This window comes from Cottoperca gobio, chromosome 16 (assembly GCF_900634415.1).
Source record: "Cottoperca gobio chromosome 16, fCotGob3.1, whole genome shotgun sequence".
NCBI classification, from domain to species: Eukaryota; Metazoa; Chordata; class Actinopteri; order Perciformes; family Bovichtidae; genus Cottoperca; species Cottoperca gobio.
Window position 1 is genome coordinate 11,110,957 of NC_041370.1, and position 22,001 is coordinate 11,132,957.

At 39.3% G+C, this 22,001-nt stretch overlaps 2 protein-coding genes across 3 annotated transcripts; both read left to right on the forward strand.

The window, feature by feature from the left end:
- Positions 1 to 778: 778 nt before the first annotated feature.
- On the forward strand, positions 779 to 4,351 carry LOC115021559 (SPRY domain-containing SOCS box protein 2). Of its 2 annotated transcripts, none has more exons than XM_029452072.1 (3): positions 779 to 1,231; positions 2,901 to 3,697; positions 4,061 to 4,351. In XM_029452072.1, exons 2-3 carry the CDS (start codon positions 2,953 to 2,955, stop codon positions 4,189 to 4,191), a joined length of 876 nt encoding a protein of 291 aa, XP_029307932.1. In that variant the 5' UTR covers positions 779 to 1,231; positions 2,901 to 2,952; the 3' UTR covers positions 4,192 to 4,351. The 2 variants fall into 2 exon arrangements, with proteins under 2 accessions (XP_029307932.1, XP_029307933.1); XM_029452073.1 differs by lacking the exon at positions 779 to 1,231 and adding an exon at positions 2,335 to 2,456.
- Positions 4,352 to 5,825: 1,474 nt separating this feature from the next.
- Positions 5,826 to 21,097, forward strand: msh5 (mutS homolog 5). Its single transcript, XM_029451769.1, has 25 exons — positions 5,826 to 5,924; positions 6,587 to 6,710; positions 6,876 to 6,956; positions 7,285 to 7,338; positions 7,450 to 7,571; positions 7,708 to 7,817; positions 8,102 to 8,137; positions 10,317 to 10,399; positions 10,495 to 10,540; positions 11,323 to 11,461; positions 11,593 to 11,655; positions 11,741 to 11,869; positions 12,280 to 12,352; positions 12,493 to 12,602; positions 12,778 to 12,858; positions 12,964 to 13,051; positions 13,143 to 13,210; positions 13,929 to 14,047; positions 15,936 to 16,062; positions 17,372 to 17,521; positions 17,772 to 17,846; positions 19,182 to 19,328; positions 19,561 to 19,698; positions 19,790 to 19,863; positions 20,301 to 21,097. The coding sequence occupies exons 1-25, from the start codon at positions 5,826 to 5,828 to the stop codon at positions 20,419 to 20,421; spliced, it is 2,457 nt and encodes an 818-aa protein (XP_029307629.1). The 3' UTR covers positions 20,422 to 21,097.
- The last annotated feature ends 904 nt before the right edge of the window (positions 21,098 to 22,001 follow it).

The window sequence follows — 22,001 nt, forward strand, 5'->3', positions numbered from 1 at the left end:
ATTGTGTTCATGTTATGTGGTTTGTGAAAACTCTTAGGGTTTTAGGTTTACTGATATGCATTGAGGGGAATTTGCAAATGTAATATGTTCTCATCATTTAATCAATGCAGTTTCCTGTACTGAACACCTGTTATGTTATTTTCATATTGGAGCTAAAACCATTAGTCGATTAATTGATTAGTTCATTCACAGAATTTTTATTTTATTTTTGAGAATATAATTATCATTTAATCTACATACAAAAATGTCAAAACATACACACGGGTCCAATTTTTCGTTCTGGTTCCAAATGTGAATATATCTTGTGGTAGACTAAATATGTTTGAGTGTTGAACTACTGGTCTGACCTTAAGGGAATACTAAATCCCCAAAATGACCATTTGTTAAGCAATTATGCTACTTGCCCCGTGTTACCTTGAACTCTCACATGCCTCCACTGTAAAGAAAGAATCCAAATCTGACATTTTATAGTGCAAATGGTTGAAAAATGAAATATTAACTAGCCAACACGATTTATCAATAAATCTAGATTTCTTTTAAATATTATTCAATATATTCAGCCTAACCACTTCCACTAGTGCTATCCTTCTCTTTCTATAATAAAAAGCACATAGCTCTCTATTTATCTCTAAATCTAATTATGCCACCATAATATTTGGACCAGTAGGCCTACGTCCATGTTGTCTGTAAGACAACATCCCGGGCGTAACGTCCCCATTTCACCGTTTCTCTTTATGCGCCTGCGCTCTACGGAATAATGAGTCGATTTGGGATCTATTTTATTTTCCTCTTCTTGTTATTTAAAAGCCCCAGTTTGATCCTCTTCTTGTGTTTCGCTGTTTATGTTTATATTCATTACAGAACACGATAAAAATAAAAAAAACATGGGAGAATTTGACGTAATTTGCTGATAGCGCGTGTTCTCTCTGTATTACAGGACAGTGCATGTAAATGATGCTATATCTCCATGATTTCTTTACACACACGTCATGAGATCTCTCGTCCTTGTCACTGCGGCTCTATGGCGTCAGTCTGAAGTGATGGACTGTGCTGTTCCCGTCTCGGAGGTCGTCCCAAGAAACATAACCAAAACACCGGAGCGGTTACGTTACCGAGCCGCGATAAGACGCAGGAGATGCTTGATAAGACACTGTTATAAACACACAGTCAGAGGATATCTGGGCACAGCCTGCGTTTAACGACCACAGGGAGGGAATGAGCAACACAACTGGTAAGATTTTAAGACTTGTATAGGACACTGCTCACTCCAGCATCTTTAAATGAATGCATACTTTTGTTATTTATCTACTTCAATCTATTCTAATTTACCACATTTCTCTATTTTACCTTAACCTATCTCACCCAGGGGTAGAAAGTAAGTACATTTGCTCAAGTGCTGTACTTCAGGACAATTTTGAGGTATTTTAACTTCAAGCTACTTTAAACTCCAAATACAGCCTAGGCCTACTACATTTCAGGGGGAAATATTGTTGTTTTTCCTCCACTGCATTTATCTGACAGCTATATATTTTTTAAATCCTATAATGAGAATTTTAAATGTGATACACATTAAATGCAAACGCAGTAAATTAAAACCACCAACATACACTATCTAGAATGAGCCCCCCCTGGGCCAACAACAGTGATAATTAACCAATAATATGTACCAATATAACTCTGACAGAGACCATTTTGCTTGAATAGTGGGTGTTCTTACTTTTGTACTTGAAGTACATTTTGCTGATAATGCTGACAACACTTCTAACAGAGTGTTTTTTATGAGTGGTGTTCCTACTTTTACTTAAGTAAAGGATTTCAAATACTTCTTCCACCACTGAACTTATCTCGTACTCTTCTCTACTGTCCTCTACTCCATCATACTTATTTACTCTACTTTATCTTGTTATCTGCTATGTTATCTACTTCCCACTGACTCAACCTTACTCTACTCTACACCACCTGGCCATATTCTACTTACTCTAACTTGTTTTATCCTCCTCTACTATAGCTTCATTACATTTAGCGGATGCTTTTGTCCAAAGCGACTTACAATAAGTGCAAACAACCATGAGGATACAACTCCGAACAATAAGAATCTTGCAAGTACATTAGCTTCAAATAAGCCAAACAAGTGCAACATACAGAAACGATAGAATAAAAACTTAACCATTAGCTTTAAATAAGCCAATTAATTTAAGTGCTACTTAAAATGTATTTACTCAAATTAAAAGTATTCATTGTGTTGTAAAATGTATTTTACTGTTAAATATGATATTTTTAGATTCATATTACTACTGCATTAATATGTATGTTGCATTTTACTGCTGTAGATGTTTAAGGTTGTGCTCATTTGAATTTATATACCTTTGGGTATTTTAATTTACAGCAATCCCTCATATTTAATAACATCAGCTGTTGTAGCATCCCTGTCCTGTGAGAACTTGGATCTCTAAAAGGTAAGTTTATCACAAACATTCAAAATCAACACATCTGGAGATAAATGGTTCTCACTGGTTAGGAAGGGGATGAAAAACTGTAATCTGAAAAGTAACTAAAGCTCTCATACAAATGTAGTGGACTAAAAGGAACAATATTTATCTCTGAGATGTAGTGGACTAGAAATATAAAGTTGCGTAAAGGGGATATATTGAATGAAAGTACCAGTACCTTGAATTTGTACTGAAGTACATCACTTGAGTAAATGTACTTAGTTACATTCCACCACCACATCTCTACTAGGTGAATAATATTGTACACTTAGCAACTATCCAACAACATGGAGTTTTATTTTTCTATGCACTTAAACCATAAACTAACTGTAAATTAAACTGACTGGAGCTGAAAGTAAATAATTGTTTCCAGTGTATAAACTACTGTTTTGTTGTCTGTGTTCTCCACAGCTCTTCTCTGACGACACTTAGTAGCGACCTGTGTGTTCAGCTGTTTGTCCCGATGGGTGTCTCACTCTCAGTGTGGCTGTACAGCAGGGCAGACCACAGCCCTCTCTCCTCTTCATCAGCTTTCCCCCCGCTGGCTGTCCCGACTTCCTCTCGCCTCGCTGTCACTCTCAACTCCTCTCCAGTTGCTCCGGGAGACAGTCGCTCACACTGGAGCTCAGTCCACTGCTCTCCTTACTTCCTGCTGACTGCCTGCCAACAGGAAGTGACACGTTCACCTGTTGAGCTGAGCAGCGACGGAGTGAGGGCGAAGATGGGGGTGAAGAGTGGGCTTCATGTCTGGGAGGTGCTGTGGAGTCCCAACCACAGAGGGAGTCATGCCGTCATCGGCATTTCCAGGCAGAGCTGCCCTCTGCAGGCCTCAGGGTACAACGTGCTGATTGGCGGAGACTCACAATCCTGGGGCTGGGAACTCAAAGCCAATCAGCTCTGGCATGCAGGACAGAGTCTTGGACTTTACCCAAGGAAGAGGAAGAGGTGCCACTCTGAGGTTGTGGAACATTTTAGGACACAGTCTTCCACGTCATCACACAAAAAGATGGCACAGACCCCTCTCCCCATCCCTGAGCGCGTCCTGTTGGTGCTTGACGCCGATGCAGGGACTCTGGGATTTGTTGTTGATGGCATCTTCCTCGGCGAAGCTTTCAAAGACCTTCCTCGTGGAGTAGAGCTGTTTCCAGCAGTGAGCAGCGTGAGAGGAGGAGCCTGCATACGACTACGATACCTGAACGGTGCCACACGTGAGTAGAGCAGTTTTTATTTGTACTTTATTAGTCATAGGTTAACACTATTCATATAAGATACAATTACAATAAGATGGAATGACATACATGAAGTATAAGATATAGCACAATATACATACTGTATATGTAAAAAAGGATTTGTGTGTGACTGACAATCACAATATAATCACAAATAAAATACAACAGTATCGCACTTAGGATAAGTAGCAATCCAAGTACAATAGCAGCAGTTATGTTGATAGTGGATTCTTATGTTATCAGTAAATAGACAAGTATCAGGTTTTTACACAGATCTGCTTTAGTTAGATCTACTTAAAAAACACAAAAACGAACAGTTTTTTCTTTCTCTCTCCTCCCCAGGTGATCCGCCTGCCCTGATGGCTTTATGTGGACTGTCAATTTGTCGGTTTTTAGGGCAACATAGGCAGAATCAAATGGACAAACTGCCTCTACCCCCTTGTCTCCAGCAATACCTGCTTTCTAGTCAATAATGTGCACTTTTACACGTACAGACACAAACAATAGGAAATATTTTGTCAATCATTGAAGATCAAAAATGTATAGATTTATATATGAAAAAGTATGCACACACAAATTATAACAAGACAAATGTTTTTATTATTTATCTTATTTATTGCAATATAGCATATTGGGAAGATTTTCTTTCTGATTTTTATTTTTTGTGTAAAATAAATAACTCCTATTTGAATTTGACATTGTCATTGTCATTATTGCTGTTTTACAGTTTTAATCCTTTTGCAAATGTTAGAAGAATTGAGAATAAGGGTAGTTCAGTAGTGGTGCTTGTTTGTAAAAGGTAAATCACATTCAGTAAGAAGGAGAAAATTATTATTGTGAAGGAGCGGAAATCCTGTGCTTCCCAACAAACATTAAACAGCCAAAAACCTTTCCCTGCACAGGGGTCAATAAACATGCTTCTGCTTTCACTGACTGAAAACCTATCTGATATACTGATGATGACTAGATGATGGAATAATACTGATAATAATAAATACTAAAAGAGAGTCATGAATCATTATACCAAACAGGTTAAGGAATTGCCACACTGTAAAACTGTAAATCTGTTATCTAAACTTTTTTATTTTTTATTTAACTCAATGATTTATAAAACTAACATGAAACACATTGATGATGCCTTAAATGACATGCTACAGTTGCATATTGTAGGCCCCTATTCATTAATAACTCTCAAACAAAACTGTGAATGGTTTAAATCTCTGAATTAATCTACTGTACATATGCTCAATGTCAACACACTGGCTGCCAGCTCAGCTGCTATGATGCCAAATGAAATACAAATTTAATTATAGTATTAATCATCATCAACAGCCAAGTTTCAGAAGGTGAGAAGTGTAAACTCAGTCTAGCAGTAATGTAAAATACTCAGTAATATCCAGGGATATATCACACTAGACAGAAATATTATAAAACGTACAGATGTGTTGTTGTCCTTTTTGTGAGTCGAATTAGAAAGTAGTTTCACTTATTTTTCAATAGAGAACAACTAAATATGTTTTATTATCAGCACTGGAAACACCATACGGGACACTGTTGTCATGACAACACGTGGGTAAAAACGCGGAGAAGAGTGTACGTGAAGGTGAGCCTGAGGTAAACTCTCTGCGAAACTAACAATATTTATTATATTTATATTTACCAACGATACTCAAAGGCCCATTAACTTTACTATAGAAAGTCCTAACCCGTCCTGTAAGTATATTGTAGCTAACTTAACTAGTCTGCATTTATGGTAGTTAATGTTCGTTAGCTTAGCTCAAGGTAGCTAACGTTAGTTTACAGTAGCTCGCCTAGCTAACGTTAAATTGCGGCTAACCTGGAATAACTCCACTTTGGTCAATTAACTTAGACAGCGGGCAAACTAGCTAGCTAAATGTTTTTGTTTTTGAGAGTTGAATTTAAACACTGTGTTTTTTTTAATTAGTGGTGGAAAGTAATTAAGTCCAATTACTCAAGTAACGTTACTGTACTTCAGTAAATATTGAAGGTACTTTACTTTACTCAAAAGCTGCTACCCAGCAGTATGTAAATTAATATACATACCCAAATATATATATATTATGTTCATATCTAGAAATAACCGGTCATGGCAGCAATGGAAAGTATGAGTGGAGGTGGAGGAGGTTTGATTTTTGGACCACCGGGCATAAATGGAGATGAAGAAGAGGAGGAAGACTCACCTGTAGTAAGCTCAGAAGTCACACTCATTACCGGCAGGGTAGTAGATAGTTGCAAATACTCCTAGAGGAAAAGCTTTTAATAGGTAGGCATGGCTATGGCTATTACCATAAAAATGATTTATTACCAATAAAATTAAAAAAGTACACATTCAATTTATATATAAATAACAAATCTATATTCTCCAAATTTTTTAGATATTGAAAACTAATGTAATTGTTGCAATGATGAACCAGAATCTTTTACACATTTATTTTTAACATTGTATACATGTCATTATACGTTTTAAACATGATAAATGTGACATTGAATTTGTTGTAAATGTTTTAATTTTATATGGTAAATTTGACATACATAGATGCAAAATTATTAAAGTTACCCAAATTGTTATGCTAATTTAAAGAATGTATTAAGACTATTACACTTATAAACACTAAAAAATAAACTGTCAAACTCTAAGGGGAACTCAAAAGAACAATAACAACGTGTTTTTATTTTAATTTAATTTTAATTATAATTTGATATTATTATATCATTTATCCCAATTCAAAAATAAATAAATATTATTTTCATTTATTTAAATTCATACATTTTTATAATTAAGATATAAAAAAAAAGATGGTTGCAGCATTCAGATGCACATTCATGTACTGTATGTTTGTTTACCAGATTTTACTGAGTTTGTTAGTCCAGTATGGACAGATGGGCCTCTGCTTCTTTGACAGTAAGGACTCCTCTTTACACTTCATGAGAGATACTGCTGACACCTACGAGCTCCACCTGCTAGCCAGAGGTAAACAATACACAGCCTGTTACATAATCTCAGTCTCAAATTTGATTTATGGTTTTCATGTATTTTCGTTAGATCAGAGATGACAATTATGTATATAAACTGACACTTGTGCTTGCATTACTATACTGTATATACCTTTTAAATCCTTTTTTTTCCCATGTTTAGTCATCCAGGAGGTTAATCCTCATGTAATAATTACCAGCGCAAAGCAGGAGCGCTGCATGACACGCTTCCTGCAACAACTTGGTGAGTTCTGATCAAACATCTCAGCATGGGGTGGGTAAATGAGAAAAATGTCACTCTGCAAGTTTTGTTTTGAAATGATGTGAGACAACTATTTTCTAGGTCAAGGAAATGAAATGAGATTAGGGATACTTGACACTGATGCTTGACTTTATAGCGAGTGCAATAAGGTAGAAGAATGATTGTATAACTATTATACAAAGCTTTGACAGCTTTTACTGAGACTACAGTGACACAATTCTGTCACGTGAAATCACTACTTTGACTCTAACGTTTTTCTTTCATACATCATAATATTTTCTCTTTCAAACTTTCCTCTGTTGTACCCCAGGTTCAAACCCAGACTACAAACCAGAGGTGGTTACTTACCCATATGTTGACTTTGGTAAACAGAGGCCCACCTATAATATACTCGTCAATTTTAAGAAGGATTTTTAATTAAGTTTGCATGTTTTTCTACAATGAACGAATTTTGAGTCCATATTGAATATTGCAGGTCTGGAGGTGGGTAAGCAGAGACTACTTTCTGCCCATCTGCCTTTCCTTCCTGCCTCCACTTCAGAGAGAGACAAAATGTCCTACTTCTCCTCCTGTTTCTCCTTTGACTCTCCCCTGATGGTGAGCCAGCTGTCAACACGCCATTTATCCTTCAGTCCATCCCTATGCAGAGTCTGATCATGAACTGTCCATAATATTTTTGTGTTTATACGTGTGTGTGTGTGTGTGTGTTTGTGTGTATACATCCTTTGGGTAGCTGAGGGCAGTGGGCGCTCTGTTGAAATGTCTGGACAGGAGGAGAGTGGGAGTGGAGCTGGAAGACAGCAGTGTTGGAGTTCCTATCCTGCAGTTCAACGCCTACACGCTGTAAGACACACATTAATGTAGCTTTGCAAACACACACCAGACTGTGATCACACATTTTCCATAATGAGGACCTTTATAAGAGTTTTGTCAATGAGTAGTGTTTTTTGACTGCTCTGTATTTGGCTACACAAGTCTAATAGTCTATTAGTGGTATGCATTTGTGGCATGTATATTTATTGTTTACATTTCCTCTATACTCTCTAAAAGCAGAACAAACGAGCAGAAGTTTTCATTAATGAAAAATTATGCTTCTCTGAAATGTGCATTGTTTCTTCCCTGTACAGTAAAGGTGTTGTTTGCATTGACCGAGACGCATACAGGTAAGAGTGTTCTCTATTACAGAGATGATCTTGAGCCAGTATAGAGTTTGTCCCTAAAAGCTGACGCTGATCGCATAAATATTAAATTAATTGTTCCTTTTTCTAAAAAAAAAGCAGCCGCTTAGTACATTTTAATCCGACTTACTTGATTACAGAGGATCTTTACCTTATGAGTCTGGGTGTGTATCTGGACAGATTCTTGTGACCAAGATAGGGAAGGGGCCAATGGTCCCCCCACTTTATGCCCCTGGCCCAATTTTGTGTTGGTGTGATCTGTTAGATCCGCGTAGGTCGCACCCTGGTCCCTCAGGGGCGAGTCTCGACCAACTCTCCAACTAACGGGTCCGAGTCCTAATCCTATCAAGTTCCGCCTTAACTAGAATATAGCGACTGTTTAAGTTGGTAGCGAGGAGACTTAGCCTAGTGTCTACTGGCTGTATACAACCGTCTATCCCGCTTGCACCAATAATCCCGCCAAAATGAATAGCAATGTGAATTTGGCGGCTACCACCGGTCACGATTGTCTGACAGCTCTCCTCTATGATCTGTGCACTTGGTATTGACTAGGTTTAGTTAGTAGTCAGGAATTGACCACACGGACGTGTTTAATCTACTTGCTAGAGACCACCATTATCAGAACCATTGAGATATTAATCGCTCCAAACCTTATATAATACCTCATAAAGATACAAATTCTTAATGTCCACAATTCTCGGTTTAAATCAAAAGATTCATTTTATTTTAAGTATAATAGCAGGGGCAAGGCATACAGCTTAAATTGATTCAAACAACATGTAACATGATTATCAGAATTGATTAACAATAATATAAATCTCTAACACACTACTGCCATGTCTATCTGATTTACTTATCGGTGAAGAGAGAGAGAGAGAGGTCGGATCGCCATGCATAGCAATCCTATTCTTTCTGCGTGACGAAGGCCTCCGGGCCGCTCTTGACTTTGTCGAAAGTCTTATGAGGTTAGTCCATGTCAGTTGTCCATTTGCAGAGTGAGCATAGAAAACTCTGAAGATCAACCAATTTGTGAATCCAAGCAGTTGGGAAAGTGGTTACTCCTGTCCTGCGCTTCGGTCAGCCGCTTGGATCACTTCTTCCAGAGTCTTTTTGATGTTGTAGTCTTCACATCTCTCATCTCGGATGAAGTCGCAGAGGAAATAACCTCGAGCTGGTGTCAGCTCTCTTCTTATATAGGCCTTTGGTGCCCGCCTCTGCTCCGCTCTTCCTAAATCCATATTTGTTCCTGCGGTTTACAATATGCCCGTGACATATTGTTCGATGACGGTCTTAGGATTTAACTATGTACCTCATTTGTCCATTTACGGCCTCACTGTAGAGTCTCCTATCTTCTATCTATATATATTCTTTCCAGCGCCCATTATGTATGCTCTTGGTGAGCAACTAGGTATGTTCCTAGTGATAAGGCCATGCTATTAATGAGTTACAAGTGCATCCTTAAGCGAGGCGCCAGTGAGTTTGTGATAAGGCCACGCTTTTAGCGAGGTGTCAGTGAGTTAAGTCAAGGCCTTTGTGCTAAAAATGTTTTCCATAGTTTACTTCATAAAATGGCATGTATCAATGTTACAATGGTTACACCACACAATTACATTTCACACCACACAATTACATTTTGAATTATGTCTCCTATTTACGAGTCTCTTCTAAATCACATCTATTAGATCTAATTTGTAATCACATAATTATATCTCCTAGTTTCGAGTCTCTTCTAATCACACATTGATTCGAGCATTTAAGAATCACCGTTAATATATTCAGTCTCTGTGTTACCTACTTCACTCCTTGGTTCAAACTAAGGACTGTTGGGGAAGGATTGTTGGGGAGATGAAAAGGCCTGATTCTCAACCTACTTGACAGATCCCATCAATATGGTCTACTTGTTCATTTAACTTTTGCTCTGCTGCCCTTATTTTATATATTTCTTAACTGCGTTATATCTTTGTTTTCTTTGTATTGTAGTTGTAATTGGTTATTGTGGGCTGGCACCTTTTGTGATAAACTAAATATAAATGTTTTTCTGAAATAAAAAAATAAAATGTATTGTATAAAATATGGTATTTAAATCATAATTAGTAGTAGATGAAGCAGGGAAAAACATAGAAAGAGACGAGTGGTGGGTTGAGAGATCATCATGTTGTTTCAGTGTTCTACAGATCTTCAAATCAGAGCTTCACCCATCAGTGTACAAGCTGCATTCAGGGGAAAAGGAAGGACTCAGTCTTTATGGTGCGTGGCCCCGAAGGTAGCAATTCAAGACATTCATTTTCTTATCTAATTGTGTTAACATGAACTTCTGTACTTGTTCTTTTTGTGTGTTGCAGGGATACTGAACCGCTGCAGGTGCAAGTTTGGCTCCAAACTGCTACGGTGAGAAACATCTCTTGCTAGAGTCACAAAACACAACAGAAATATACTGAAGGAGCCCTTCCTTCATCAACAGACAATATATGGCTTTTATTAGAAAATGCTGTTATTTCTCTGAGCAAGTACCCAGTATCAAGTTCTGAACTTTACCACCATGATGTTCAACAGTAATGCTAAATGTATGCTGTTGGTATGGGAAATTGCTGTCAAGATACCTCTTGCTGCAGCAGCACCACCACTAATACTAATATTATGAATACTTGTAATAGGCAGAGCAAGTTTATAGTTATTAAGCAGAGAAAATTCCAAGTGCTCTGCATCATATAGGTCAATAATACTGAATATACCAATTATATAATCACAACTATCTAGTGAAAATGTTCAAGTAAAACAATGAACTTCTTTATAGAAGTTGAGTTTTTGTTATGTGTTTACAAACGAACCATAAACACTGCTGTTTTGTGATTCAGGCAGGAATTTCAAGTTTTGCATACCGCTGCTTGTGTCTATGGCAACAAGATAAATGTTTCAGCTTTTCCAACATGATGCATCATCTGTTTTTTGGCACTGTCACCAATCATATGGTGATTTTATTTCCATGCTGTGGTTATTATGGGAATGTACATAAATGTATATAAATCTGGCATTTTTCTTTACACATCCATTATTTTATGCATACACACGACATCTGGGTTATTGTTCCAGAGAAAGAATGTAATGTTCGCTAGTACTATTTCCTTTTATCAAAGTACCACAAGTATAAGTGATGTCCTCTTCTCTCTCAGCCAGTGGTTTCTGCGGCCAACACAGGACCTGGCCGTGTTACACAGGAGACAGGAAGTGATCCGTTTCTTCACGTCGCCTCGGAACTCCGACGCCCTGAGCACCCTGCAGTCCTCGCTACGCAACATCAGAAACATACCAGTAACAAATCTGACCAATTACCTCCTTTTTTCTGCACATCTGTAACCAGCTATCTTAACTGCGGTTTCATCACCTGAACAAAAAACTGTGAATGCTTAAATTCAGTCTGCGTGTGTTCTTGTGTGTGTTAGACTCTTCTACACAGAATGTCTCTCTCTCACACAAAAGTGACCGACTGGCAGAGTCTCTACAAGGTTAGAGCTACACTATTATAATATGCACCTTACCCATGTGACAGGTTCTGTTGAATGTGTGCAAAATGTTGTGTTTGTTTGTCAGACAGTGTACAATGCGGTGTGTATCCGGGACACGGTGCGACACCTGCCTCAGTCCATTCTTCTCTTTCGTGATATCAGTGAAGGGTTGTCTGATGACCTCCATCATATCGCCTCCCTCATCAGCCGAGTTGTGAGACACCCAAAATAATACAAATCAAAGAAATCTCCTGTTTTCACAATTGTTTTGCAGACATAGGGTTACTATACGACGCTGTCTGAAGAATATCCTCATGTTTCATACTGTTGCACCTGCTCACTAATTTGTGTGGCATTCCCTGTTTACCAGCGGTGTCTCTGGTGTGACAAGGTTATCCAACCTTGCAAAGTGAAGCGATGTGGTTCCTTGTTAAAACAAATGTGTTACTTTAATCTCAGAATATCCAGGTTTTTATTTCTCGTATTTTTCCCCTTTAATCTCGCAGTTTTTAAAATCAGAATATGACCCCACCCCTCTGTGTTTTGTTTTGTTTCTTCCTACAAAAGACCTAATACACTGTCCTATTAATGAGTTTGACTCCATCTTTGGTATGGAACACGTAGGTGGATTTTGAAACCAGCATAGCCGAAAACCGCTTCACCATCAAATCGGACGTGGACCCTGCAATCGATGAGAGTAAGTGCCTCTATGCCGCACTCAAAACTGGAACCGTCAACTAATAAGTGAAAAGGCCGGATTCGAAATCTCCATGTGTTATGAGGCCGTGTTGATAAGTTCATATGGTTTGTTGATTTAAAGTTTGCTCCTTCTGTCAGAGAAGAGGAGGATGATGGGATTGTCCGACTTCCTGACAGATGTAGCCAGAAGAGAGCTGGAACACCTGGACGCCCGAATTCCCTCCTGCTGCGTCATCTACATCCCTCTGGTCTCCGAGCTTTATGTCAACACAGCTACCTGCTGATCTTTCAAACAACAACATTTGTATTTTACTTATTTGGCTTGAGCCAACATGTACTGTATTATTGTGGGATTCATACAATGATTCTAAAAACTGTTTCTCTGGAGCATCTGATATATCATTATTAAATTCTCCTTTACAGATTGGATTCCTGCTGTCTGTCCCTCGCCTGCCCGGCATGGTGGAGAAAGAGGATTTTGAGATAGAAGGGCTTGATTTTATGGTTTGTGTGTGATCTTGTCAACAAATTAAATGTGGTTTTTTTTGTGTTTTCAAAATAAAATGCTCGTGTGCTGTAACACCTTATCTTTGTGTCCACGTGGTTTAGTTTCTGTCAGAGGACCGTCTGCACTACCGCAGCCAGAGAACCAAGGAGCTAGACGACCTCATCGGAGACTTGCACTGTGACATTAGAGGTCTTTTACCTGAGTACTGTGAACCTGACAAAGTTATAAATGACCTCAACCATAAAAGGTTTTTATTGATTGTATACCTTCTGCTTCTCAGACATGGAAACGGCAGTAATGACACAGCTGCAGAACACAATCCTCGAGAGGAGCGCCTCCCTTTACAAGGTTGGTGAGCATGCCTGTGCACTTCCAGGTCCCAGTGATTAAAACATGACACATGAGTGTATGTATGAAAGTAATTCTGTTAATGTGTGTAGATGCAGTTTGTTTTGATTGTCTTTAATTGTTTCCTTGTTTGGGTTGTGCTGTATGTTTTATTATGAAACAGGTCCTGATCCCATTAAGTTATTTTCAAGTGATATTAGTCTCATGACAGAAGGGCATGATGCTATTGCGTGCCGTAGTTGCACATTTTATTGTTATTGTTAAAGGCGATGAATAATTGTGTTTACAATATTGTAGCTTTGGTTAAAAATGTTTTGCTATTATTGCAACTTGGCAATTAAATTATTGTTAAAGGAACAATTAGTTTTATTAAGACACAGAGTTGCAGGGTTATTAAGTTTTATTAAAGTGATACTCCACCCCAAATCTCTCTTTTGAAAATTCACTCACTCTCACCCACCCTGACTGTGTTGGTTACAATGGATTCCCGTGACAACAAGTATCAAAACCTACAAATAAAATGATCACACTGCACACTGCTTCAATATAATCCACTTCTTTGTTGTTTATCCGTATGCCTAGTATGTTCCAAATACTCATATTTTCCATTGTGCACAACCCTGTTGAGCTCTTAAATTTGTGAACTCTTGCTGCTCTCTCATCGGTCAAAACTGCTCTGTTCAGGACCGTCAGGGTGTTCAATGTGTGTGTGGTCTAGGTTCTGGATCTCACTGCCGAGCTGGACTGTCTGATGGCTATGAGCAGCGCCTCCCAAGAGTATGGCTACACTTCACCCAAACTTGCCAGCCACAGAATGATAACAGTCACACAGGGCAGGTAGGCGTTCACACACTAGATCAGGGGTGGGGAACCTTTTTGGCTGGGAGAGCCATAAAAGCCAAATATTTTTAAATGTATTTCCTTGAGAGCCATATATTTAATAAAATTGAATGCATTTATCTAATTTATGTGCACGTTTCAGTGTTTACTGCACGGGTGTCAAACTCAAGGCAATTATAGAAAATATCATATGTCTGTCATAACTGACCCGCCGGTTTTGGTAATTAAATCAATGCATGGCACAACCACGGGAAAATACATATTCTGAACATGGCGGTGCGATGGCTGAGTTGAGGGAAAGTGCTGAATAGATTTTTCGAGTTGCGTGAGGAAATCTACCAGTTTTAGGAAAGCAGGACACCACAGATCTCTGGGATGAAAAGTGTCGATGTGAGCTGGCCTTTTTGTGCGACATAACGAAGCATCTCACTGTTAAACCTGCAGCTTCAGGGCCGTGTGATCACAGACATGTATGATGCAGTGAGAGCGCTCCAAGCCGAGCTGCCTGTGAGAGACTCGGATGCAGCAGGAAACTTTGGTTACTACGTGTTTCAAAACACTGACAAACCATCTCCACCGCTGTGTTCCCGACAGCATTGTGCTGATGAACTGAGCGCATTTGCTGACTTTCTAGCTCAGAAATTAAAATTGAACTGCTCAGCAACCCGTTTGCAGTTGACGTGGAAACAGCATCTGTGAACATCCAGGTGGAGCTGATTGACCTCCAGTGTAATGACACACTCAAGGCAAAGTATGACTCTGTGGGCGCTGCACAGTTTCCAAGCTTCATCCCCGAATCGATGCCTCAACCTTCATGCCGCTCAGATGCTTTGCATGTTTGGAAGCACATACCTGTGTGAGCAGCTTTTCTCTGTGATGAAGATGAACAAAAACCCACACAGGAGTCTCACTGATGCACACCCTCACTCACTGAGGGTTTCCACAGAACCCCAAACATTAAACTGGCAGCTCAGAAAAGATTCCAAACATCTGGCTCTGACACATGTGCATACTCGAAGAACTTAGCCTACCTAAATGTGTGCCATATCCTTTTGGACTTTCTCCAATATGTGTATCCTGTTCAATAAATGTGGACCGTGTTTGGCCCTCGACGTAGTCCCTGTTTTTAATTTTGGCCCTCTCTGTGATTGAGTTTGACAGCCCTGGTCTACTGCTGTTTCTCCTCTGCTGTTTCGCGAAGGGCGGGGCTACAGTGACCTACAGTCAGAGACAGAGCGGAGGATAGGAGAGGGGAGAACTAAAAAAAAAATCCGCTGCTAAATGTTTTACTTTAAAATAGCACAGTATAATTATTTATTACTTGTTAAACATGTTTGAAAATGTCAGCTCAAAATTGTCTGCGAGCCATATTGCCTCATCGAAAGAGCCATAGGTTCCCGACCCCTGCTCTAGATGGAAACAATTATCCAGCTACTCCAGTTCTTGTTGTAATTCAAACGTTCCATAAAAGTGTCATGTCATGTAACACACAAACACAAACACACACACACACACACACACACACACACACACACACACATACACAAGAAAAGTTACTTTAAACAGAGGCTCTAGTCCAGTGGCCTCCTGACCCGTTGGGCCCTTGTGCCTGTGCCCCATAGGCCCATACAAGAATCCATCCATAGTTATATTTAATATGAGAATTCAGTACAGGGCTGATAATTATATTACAGGGCTGTATATTGCACATTGTCTACAGTCTATATTTTGTCCCTTCTGTCTATATTTGTATATATTGTTAATTTTTTAATATATTTGACAATTAGCACCTACGTACTACAGCCAATTCCTTGTAGGTGAAAACTTACTTGGCAATAAAAAAGATTCTGATTCTGATAAATGTCTGTATATTACGATTTTCTAGACACCCGCTGTTGGAGCTGTGCTCTCCTGTGTTTGTGGCCAACTCCTTCCAGAGCTCAGAGTCGCAGGGCAGAGTCAAGATCATCACTGGCCCCAACTCATCTGGCAAGAGCATCTACCTCAAACAGGTGTGTCAGTCACAAAAGTCTCTGTTCCTCCCAATTACATATACGTTTTGATCATATCAGTAACAGGTACACTGATGAAACTGCTTCTGGCCTTCACTACCTCAAATATACTCTACCTTTTTTGTCACTTTGCCACAGTGATACTGTGTTGTCTGTTTGCTGTTTCACTTCCTCCATGCCACAAACGTTTATTAATGTTATGATTACATTTTGAACCTACTTATATTTTTGTCAGATCAAAATGCTTGAAGAAAGCACACCCATATTTATACATCAGGCACACCAATAGGCAAACAAGCTTATGGCAGGTGTGGTTCATCCATAACACACAGGGTGATAAAAACATCCAAAAATAATTCACAATTAACAATATAGGACTTCGAAAACGTGCATAAAAACTGTAATATAAAAGCCATACTATACATACTATATCCATACTATATGTGGCATACAGTGCTCCTTGAAAGTTATAAAAATAAAATAAACCACTTTTGTTGAATAAATAATAAAAATCATAATCTTTCTTTGTTTGTGTCCATTATTTGGAACGTCTGCTTTACAAATTGGTGTTTGGATGTACATTTAATAAGGCTATTTTACATGTTTGTACAAAAACAATGACCATGTCTGGAGGGTTCACAAACCTTCAAGCAGCACTGTATAAGTATGACTGTTTCTCTGAAAGCCTTGCACCTACACTACGTGATGTGTGTATATAATTACTCTCCTTCAACTGTTTATGTATGTGACCCAGTTTGTACATGCTTCAGTTTCCTGTTTACCTGAAATGACATTGTGATTTGATGTGCTTTTCTTTTGCTACTCCCAGCTGTGTTCAGGCAAGTGGTTACAGCCAAACTAACAGAGCTTTATGAAACAAAAGACCAGTGAAGCCATATAAGTGGGAGACAATACTGCTTGAAAGAATAATCTGCATAATTACACATCATTTGCTTTCAATAACTGTTTCTTCAGCACTAGTAGCTTCCTCTTTTTTTTCTGCTGTCATGATGTACAAGATTTATATTTTCCCTTCCCAAACTATCTGACTTTATTAATTACGGGTATCAGAAGAAGCCTTGAGCTATAATTTGCAACTTAATCAGAAAACACATGTGCGAGTGCTTAAAGTAATTAAGGGTGACTATAATGTTTCTTAATGAGATTGTATTCATTTTACACTCCCTAAATTGGAGTTTTGACCTCCAGGCTGCTATTCAGAATCTCTGACGTGACTCCACTCTCACATTTGGTTCACACAGCAGCACTTGTCATCCAACCCTGACTTGTTCTGATTTGACTTTGTCAGGTGGGTCTGATAGTGTTCATGGCTCTGATTGGCTCAGACGTGCCTGCGAAGGAGGCGGAGATCGGTCTGGTGGATGGGATCTTCACCCGCATGCAGAGCAGAGAGTCTGTGTCTGTCGGCCTCAGCACCTTCATGATAGACCTCAACCAGGTACCACACACATTTACACGTGTGTGTGTGTGTGTGTGTGTGTTTGTGTGTGTGTGTGTGTGTGGTGTGCGTGTGCGTGTGCGTGTGTGTCAGTGTATGTCAGTGTGTGTGGGTGTGGAAATAAAAGATATGGACTTAAAATATTACTGTCCTCCAGCTCCACTCCCACTCTCCACCTGTCAAGAAGCAACTACTGCCTCCAGCCATAACAGACACACACAATAAAACACTTTGTGTCTCTATTCTCCAGATGGCGCAGGCTCTCAACAGCAGCACTGGCAACTCATTAGTTCTCATCGATGAATTTGGAAAAGGAACTAACACAGTAAGAAAACTTGTTCCAGCACTTTGTGAATGAAATACATATGTATACACATAACAAGGACACACAGTGTCGTTAATGTGAAGCGCCTGAAACCAATCCCAGCCAATATTATCTAATTTAGAGCAGCAGCACGAACAGACCTTCAGTTCAGCCCAACATGTGCCACCTATCTAGCAAGAAAACAGAAGCAGCTGTTCAGATCTGCCGATATGACACAGAGGTGTTGCTGTGTGCCATCTGCAGGCAGAAGAAGTAATAACGCAATTTTGAAACTGGGGCAACCTGAAGGTAAAGACGGCTGTTTTTCATTTAGTTTCATATATACTTTTTTTATATTTTATATTTGGCAACTGGGGCATACTTCCTGCTGGATACTAGGAAACGTTCAGAGTGTTCTCGGTCCTCCATCACTGTCTGCCAGGTTACCCTGGAGAGGGACGGAGAGGGTCCATACCAATTTTATTTGTCTTGAGAAGAGTAACAGGTGTGGGAGGCAGAGGCCAGAAGAAAACAATAAAAGAAAATTACCAATGTAGGGTGAATGAGTTTCGTCTTGATGTTATTGACAAAGAATTAAAGCACAACAATAATGTTTTAGCTATTTTTATCTGGATGTGTAAATAAGCAACGATTTGCTAAAATATTCGCTATATCAACTTAAAAGGTTTTATAATATATAATTGTTGTGTCAACAACTTACTTCCACTGCTCCATGTGGCCAATATTCAAAAGAAGAAATCATTATCCAAAAGCAGCTATTGTTTTCTTTGCATGTAAGTGGCGACATATACCATCTAGCCGCAAGGCCTTGTTGTTGCATGTCCCACCGCTCTGTCTTACCGCACATATCTATCTTTTCTACTGTACACGATCAGAAATAAATGCAAAATTCTGCAGATCTAAACTGCTGCTGCTGTTGCTTTCCCTTCCTGGAGAAACAGCTCCCCTTGTGGAGAATGAGCAACATATTTGTACAATAAAAGTTTCAATGTAAACAAACAAACTTTGATTCAAACTTTTATGATTAGAATTAACACTAGACTATAATTACTTACACAGAACATTTATATTCACGTGTGGACTGAGTGGCTTCAGCTAAGTTAAAATTAGTTTTTGTAATACTTTTCCTAATTTACAACGAAAGGCGACATCTAGTGGGTGGACCTTTTCATCCACAGAACAGTAGACATTAATTGGTTTATTCGTGACACCAAAATAATCTCAGGCTATCAAGGGTTTATGTAAAGAGCTAAACCTGTATTAGACTTAAGAGTTTTACCTAAAGGAGCTTCATTGTTTCTCAGAAACACAGCCATATGTATGATGTTCCTTCAGGTGGATGGACTGTCTTTGCTGGCAGCATCAATCTCTCATTGGCTGAGAAAACCTCAGGTGGATGTTCCCCATGTCCTGTTGGCTACTAACTTCCACAGTTTACTGCAGCTGGGCCTGCTACCCTCCTCTGGCCTGCTGTCCCTTCTGGTACTGAGAGATACAACAACACAATGATGAAATGTAGCCTGAAGCATTCTGTGAACGTTCATTGAAGTTTCATGCTGATAAACTTGTGTGCTGCAGAAAAATGTTGACAGCAAAACTCACAGATTACTCACAAACTAGCTAACGAGATCTCTTTTACAAGATTTGTTTTACCTCATTAGAAGTTTATCCGTTTGTGTATGTGGTTGTGTATTAATGTGAGTGTGTGTGTTAGACTCTAGAGACAGCAGTGGACGGGGATGAGTTGGTGTTTCTTTATCAACTGAAGGAAGGAATCTGCCAATCCAGCTATGCTGCCAACATCGCTACACTGGCAGGCCTGCCAACTAGCCTTGTGCAGAGAGGAGTGGAGGTAAACAAACACACATACACGCATAGATACACGCATACACAGAAGCATGCTCATATTGACTGACTCTTTTTGGGTGTGTGCATTTGGCCAGGTGTCTGAACTGTACAGGACAGGAAGGATCATCAAGCGCATTGACAAAGCATCATCTGATGAGCAGGCAAACAGGTTTGTTAAAGGGACATTTCACCCTAAAATCCAAAATACATATTTCTCCTCTTCCCTGTGGTGTTATTTATCAATCTAGATTGTTTTGGTGTGAGTTGGAGATATCGGCCAGAGAAATGTCTGCCCTCTCTCGTATATAATTGAACTACATTGCTAGTTTTTTTTATGTATTTTTTGGGAGTTTCGAGCACCACAGGCCGAGGGCCGTCTAGCTCCTTCATATTTGAGAGACATCTCTACGTCCGATATCTCGTAACACTCGAAAACTCCCACCAAAACAATCTAGATTGATATATAGCACTACAGGTAAGAGGGAAAATATATTTATTTGGGTAAACTGTCACTTTAAACTGCAGCGACACAGAAAAACAAAGTAAAGTCAACACAAGAGCGCAGTGCATGTGACACAGATATGTTCGTATGTGTGTGACTGACAGCTGCAGGTCTGTGGTGGAGGCGTTCCTGAGCCTCGACCTGGAGGACAAAGATTTGGACCTTCAGCACTTCATGAAAGAGGAGCTCCTGCCCTCTGCTGGAGAGCTGCTGAACCACAGCTGAACACTTCTGCTGCAACTGCAAACACGTTTTGACAGCTCTGCGGTCAGTGTGTTCGTTCACTATTTAATGTTTTCAGCAGGTTTTGGGAGAGGGTTGGGGTTTTTACTTGTATATCTTGTATATCTAAATACATGACAAGACATATTACAGTTTGACTGAAACATTTATTAGACTGCATGTGTTGCAAAGGTTTGTGTTGAAGCAAAAGTGTCAATGTTCGTGCCATATTTATCTAAGTAGTATTTTCTAAAACAGTAAACATCAATTCTGCAAAGCTGGTGATTTTCTTCCCCATATCATTGAAACTCTTTCAGCATCACTTCTCAGTCTTTTTGTTTTTTGTTTTAAAGACATAAATTGTTTTTTATTGTGGTCCCGTTGAGGCCGCAGTGAGGTGCCAGGTAGTTAGGACAGACACAGTGAGATACAAAAGTGTGGAGATTGAAAGTTTGTGCGCCGAGTTGCAGAAGGGAGTGTTGCAGCAGTGTTTGGTTATAACAAAGATGCTGTTGTTGGGGAAGAACTCCACCGTGGTCTCCACATCACACTCGTCTGCCTTCGCACAACCCAAAGTCTTAACGTCCAGAGTGTCAGCTGTGGAGGCAAGACGATGGTATTCAGTATAACATTTAAACAAGTAAATTAAAGTACAATACATTTCATAGTTCGTATACCGTTTCAGGGAAAAGATCAAGGCCTTGAACATCTTTGAAAGTAGAAATAAATAGACATGAGTGTAGAAGGGAAAGTGTTTGAATTCATATCTTTTGTGTAAGAAAATAAATTGTCCTTTTGAGATATTGTTACGTAATGTTTGTAAATAGCGTCATTGTTTCAGGCGGCACCTGCCTCGAGACCTGTGTCTGCTGGGTCAAGTCAAACATTAGTTGTTTAGCACATTTAAAATCAAGCGAAGTTGAAGTGCTGAGCAGGCTAAGAATACAAAGAAAATAAATATATAACAATAAACTAGCAAACAGTAAAACATTTGCAGCACAAAAGAAGATTCAGTCAAGGTGTCAAACTCAAACTCAAAAGCCAACGAGCAGAAATGTGTATTCAGCAGGGACTTTAAGGTTTCTGCAGTCTGAGCAGTTTTTATATGAATAGTTAAGCTGCTCCACAGATCAGGGGCAGCCACCGCAAAGGCTCAGTCGACACTGTCTTTGTGTCTAACTCTGGGAACATCCAGAAGCATCTGATTGGTCGACATGTGGATGCAAGAGTTCTGCTAGATGATATGGCTCCAGCCCATTTAAAACCTTAAAAACAATCAATAAAATCTTCAAATCAATCCTGAAACGCACAAGAGGAAGGCCAATGCTGGCACTATGTGATCTAGTTTTGTTTTTCCAGTGAAAAGATGAGAGACGACTGTTCTACACACACATACAAAGAATTACAGGAGTCTAACCGAGAGGTAATAAAGACATAAATAACTCTCAGGATCTTTGGGTCCTTGAATGTGAGGGAATTGGGCCTGGGAATTCCTTGAAAAGGCTTTAAAATTAGCCAACACACCTGCCTTCCCTCGGCCCGTGTAGCAGCGTTCCCCAACGTCGCAGTTAGTTTCGGTGGTA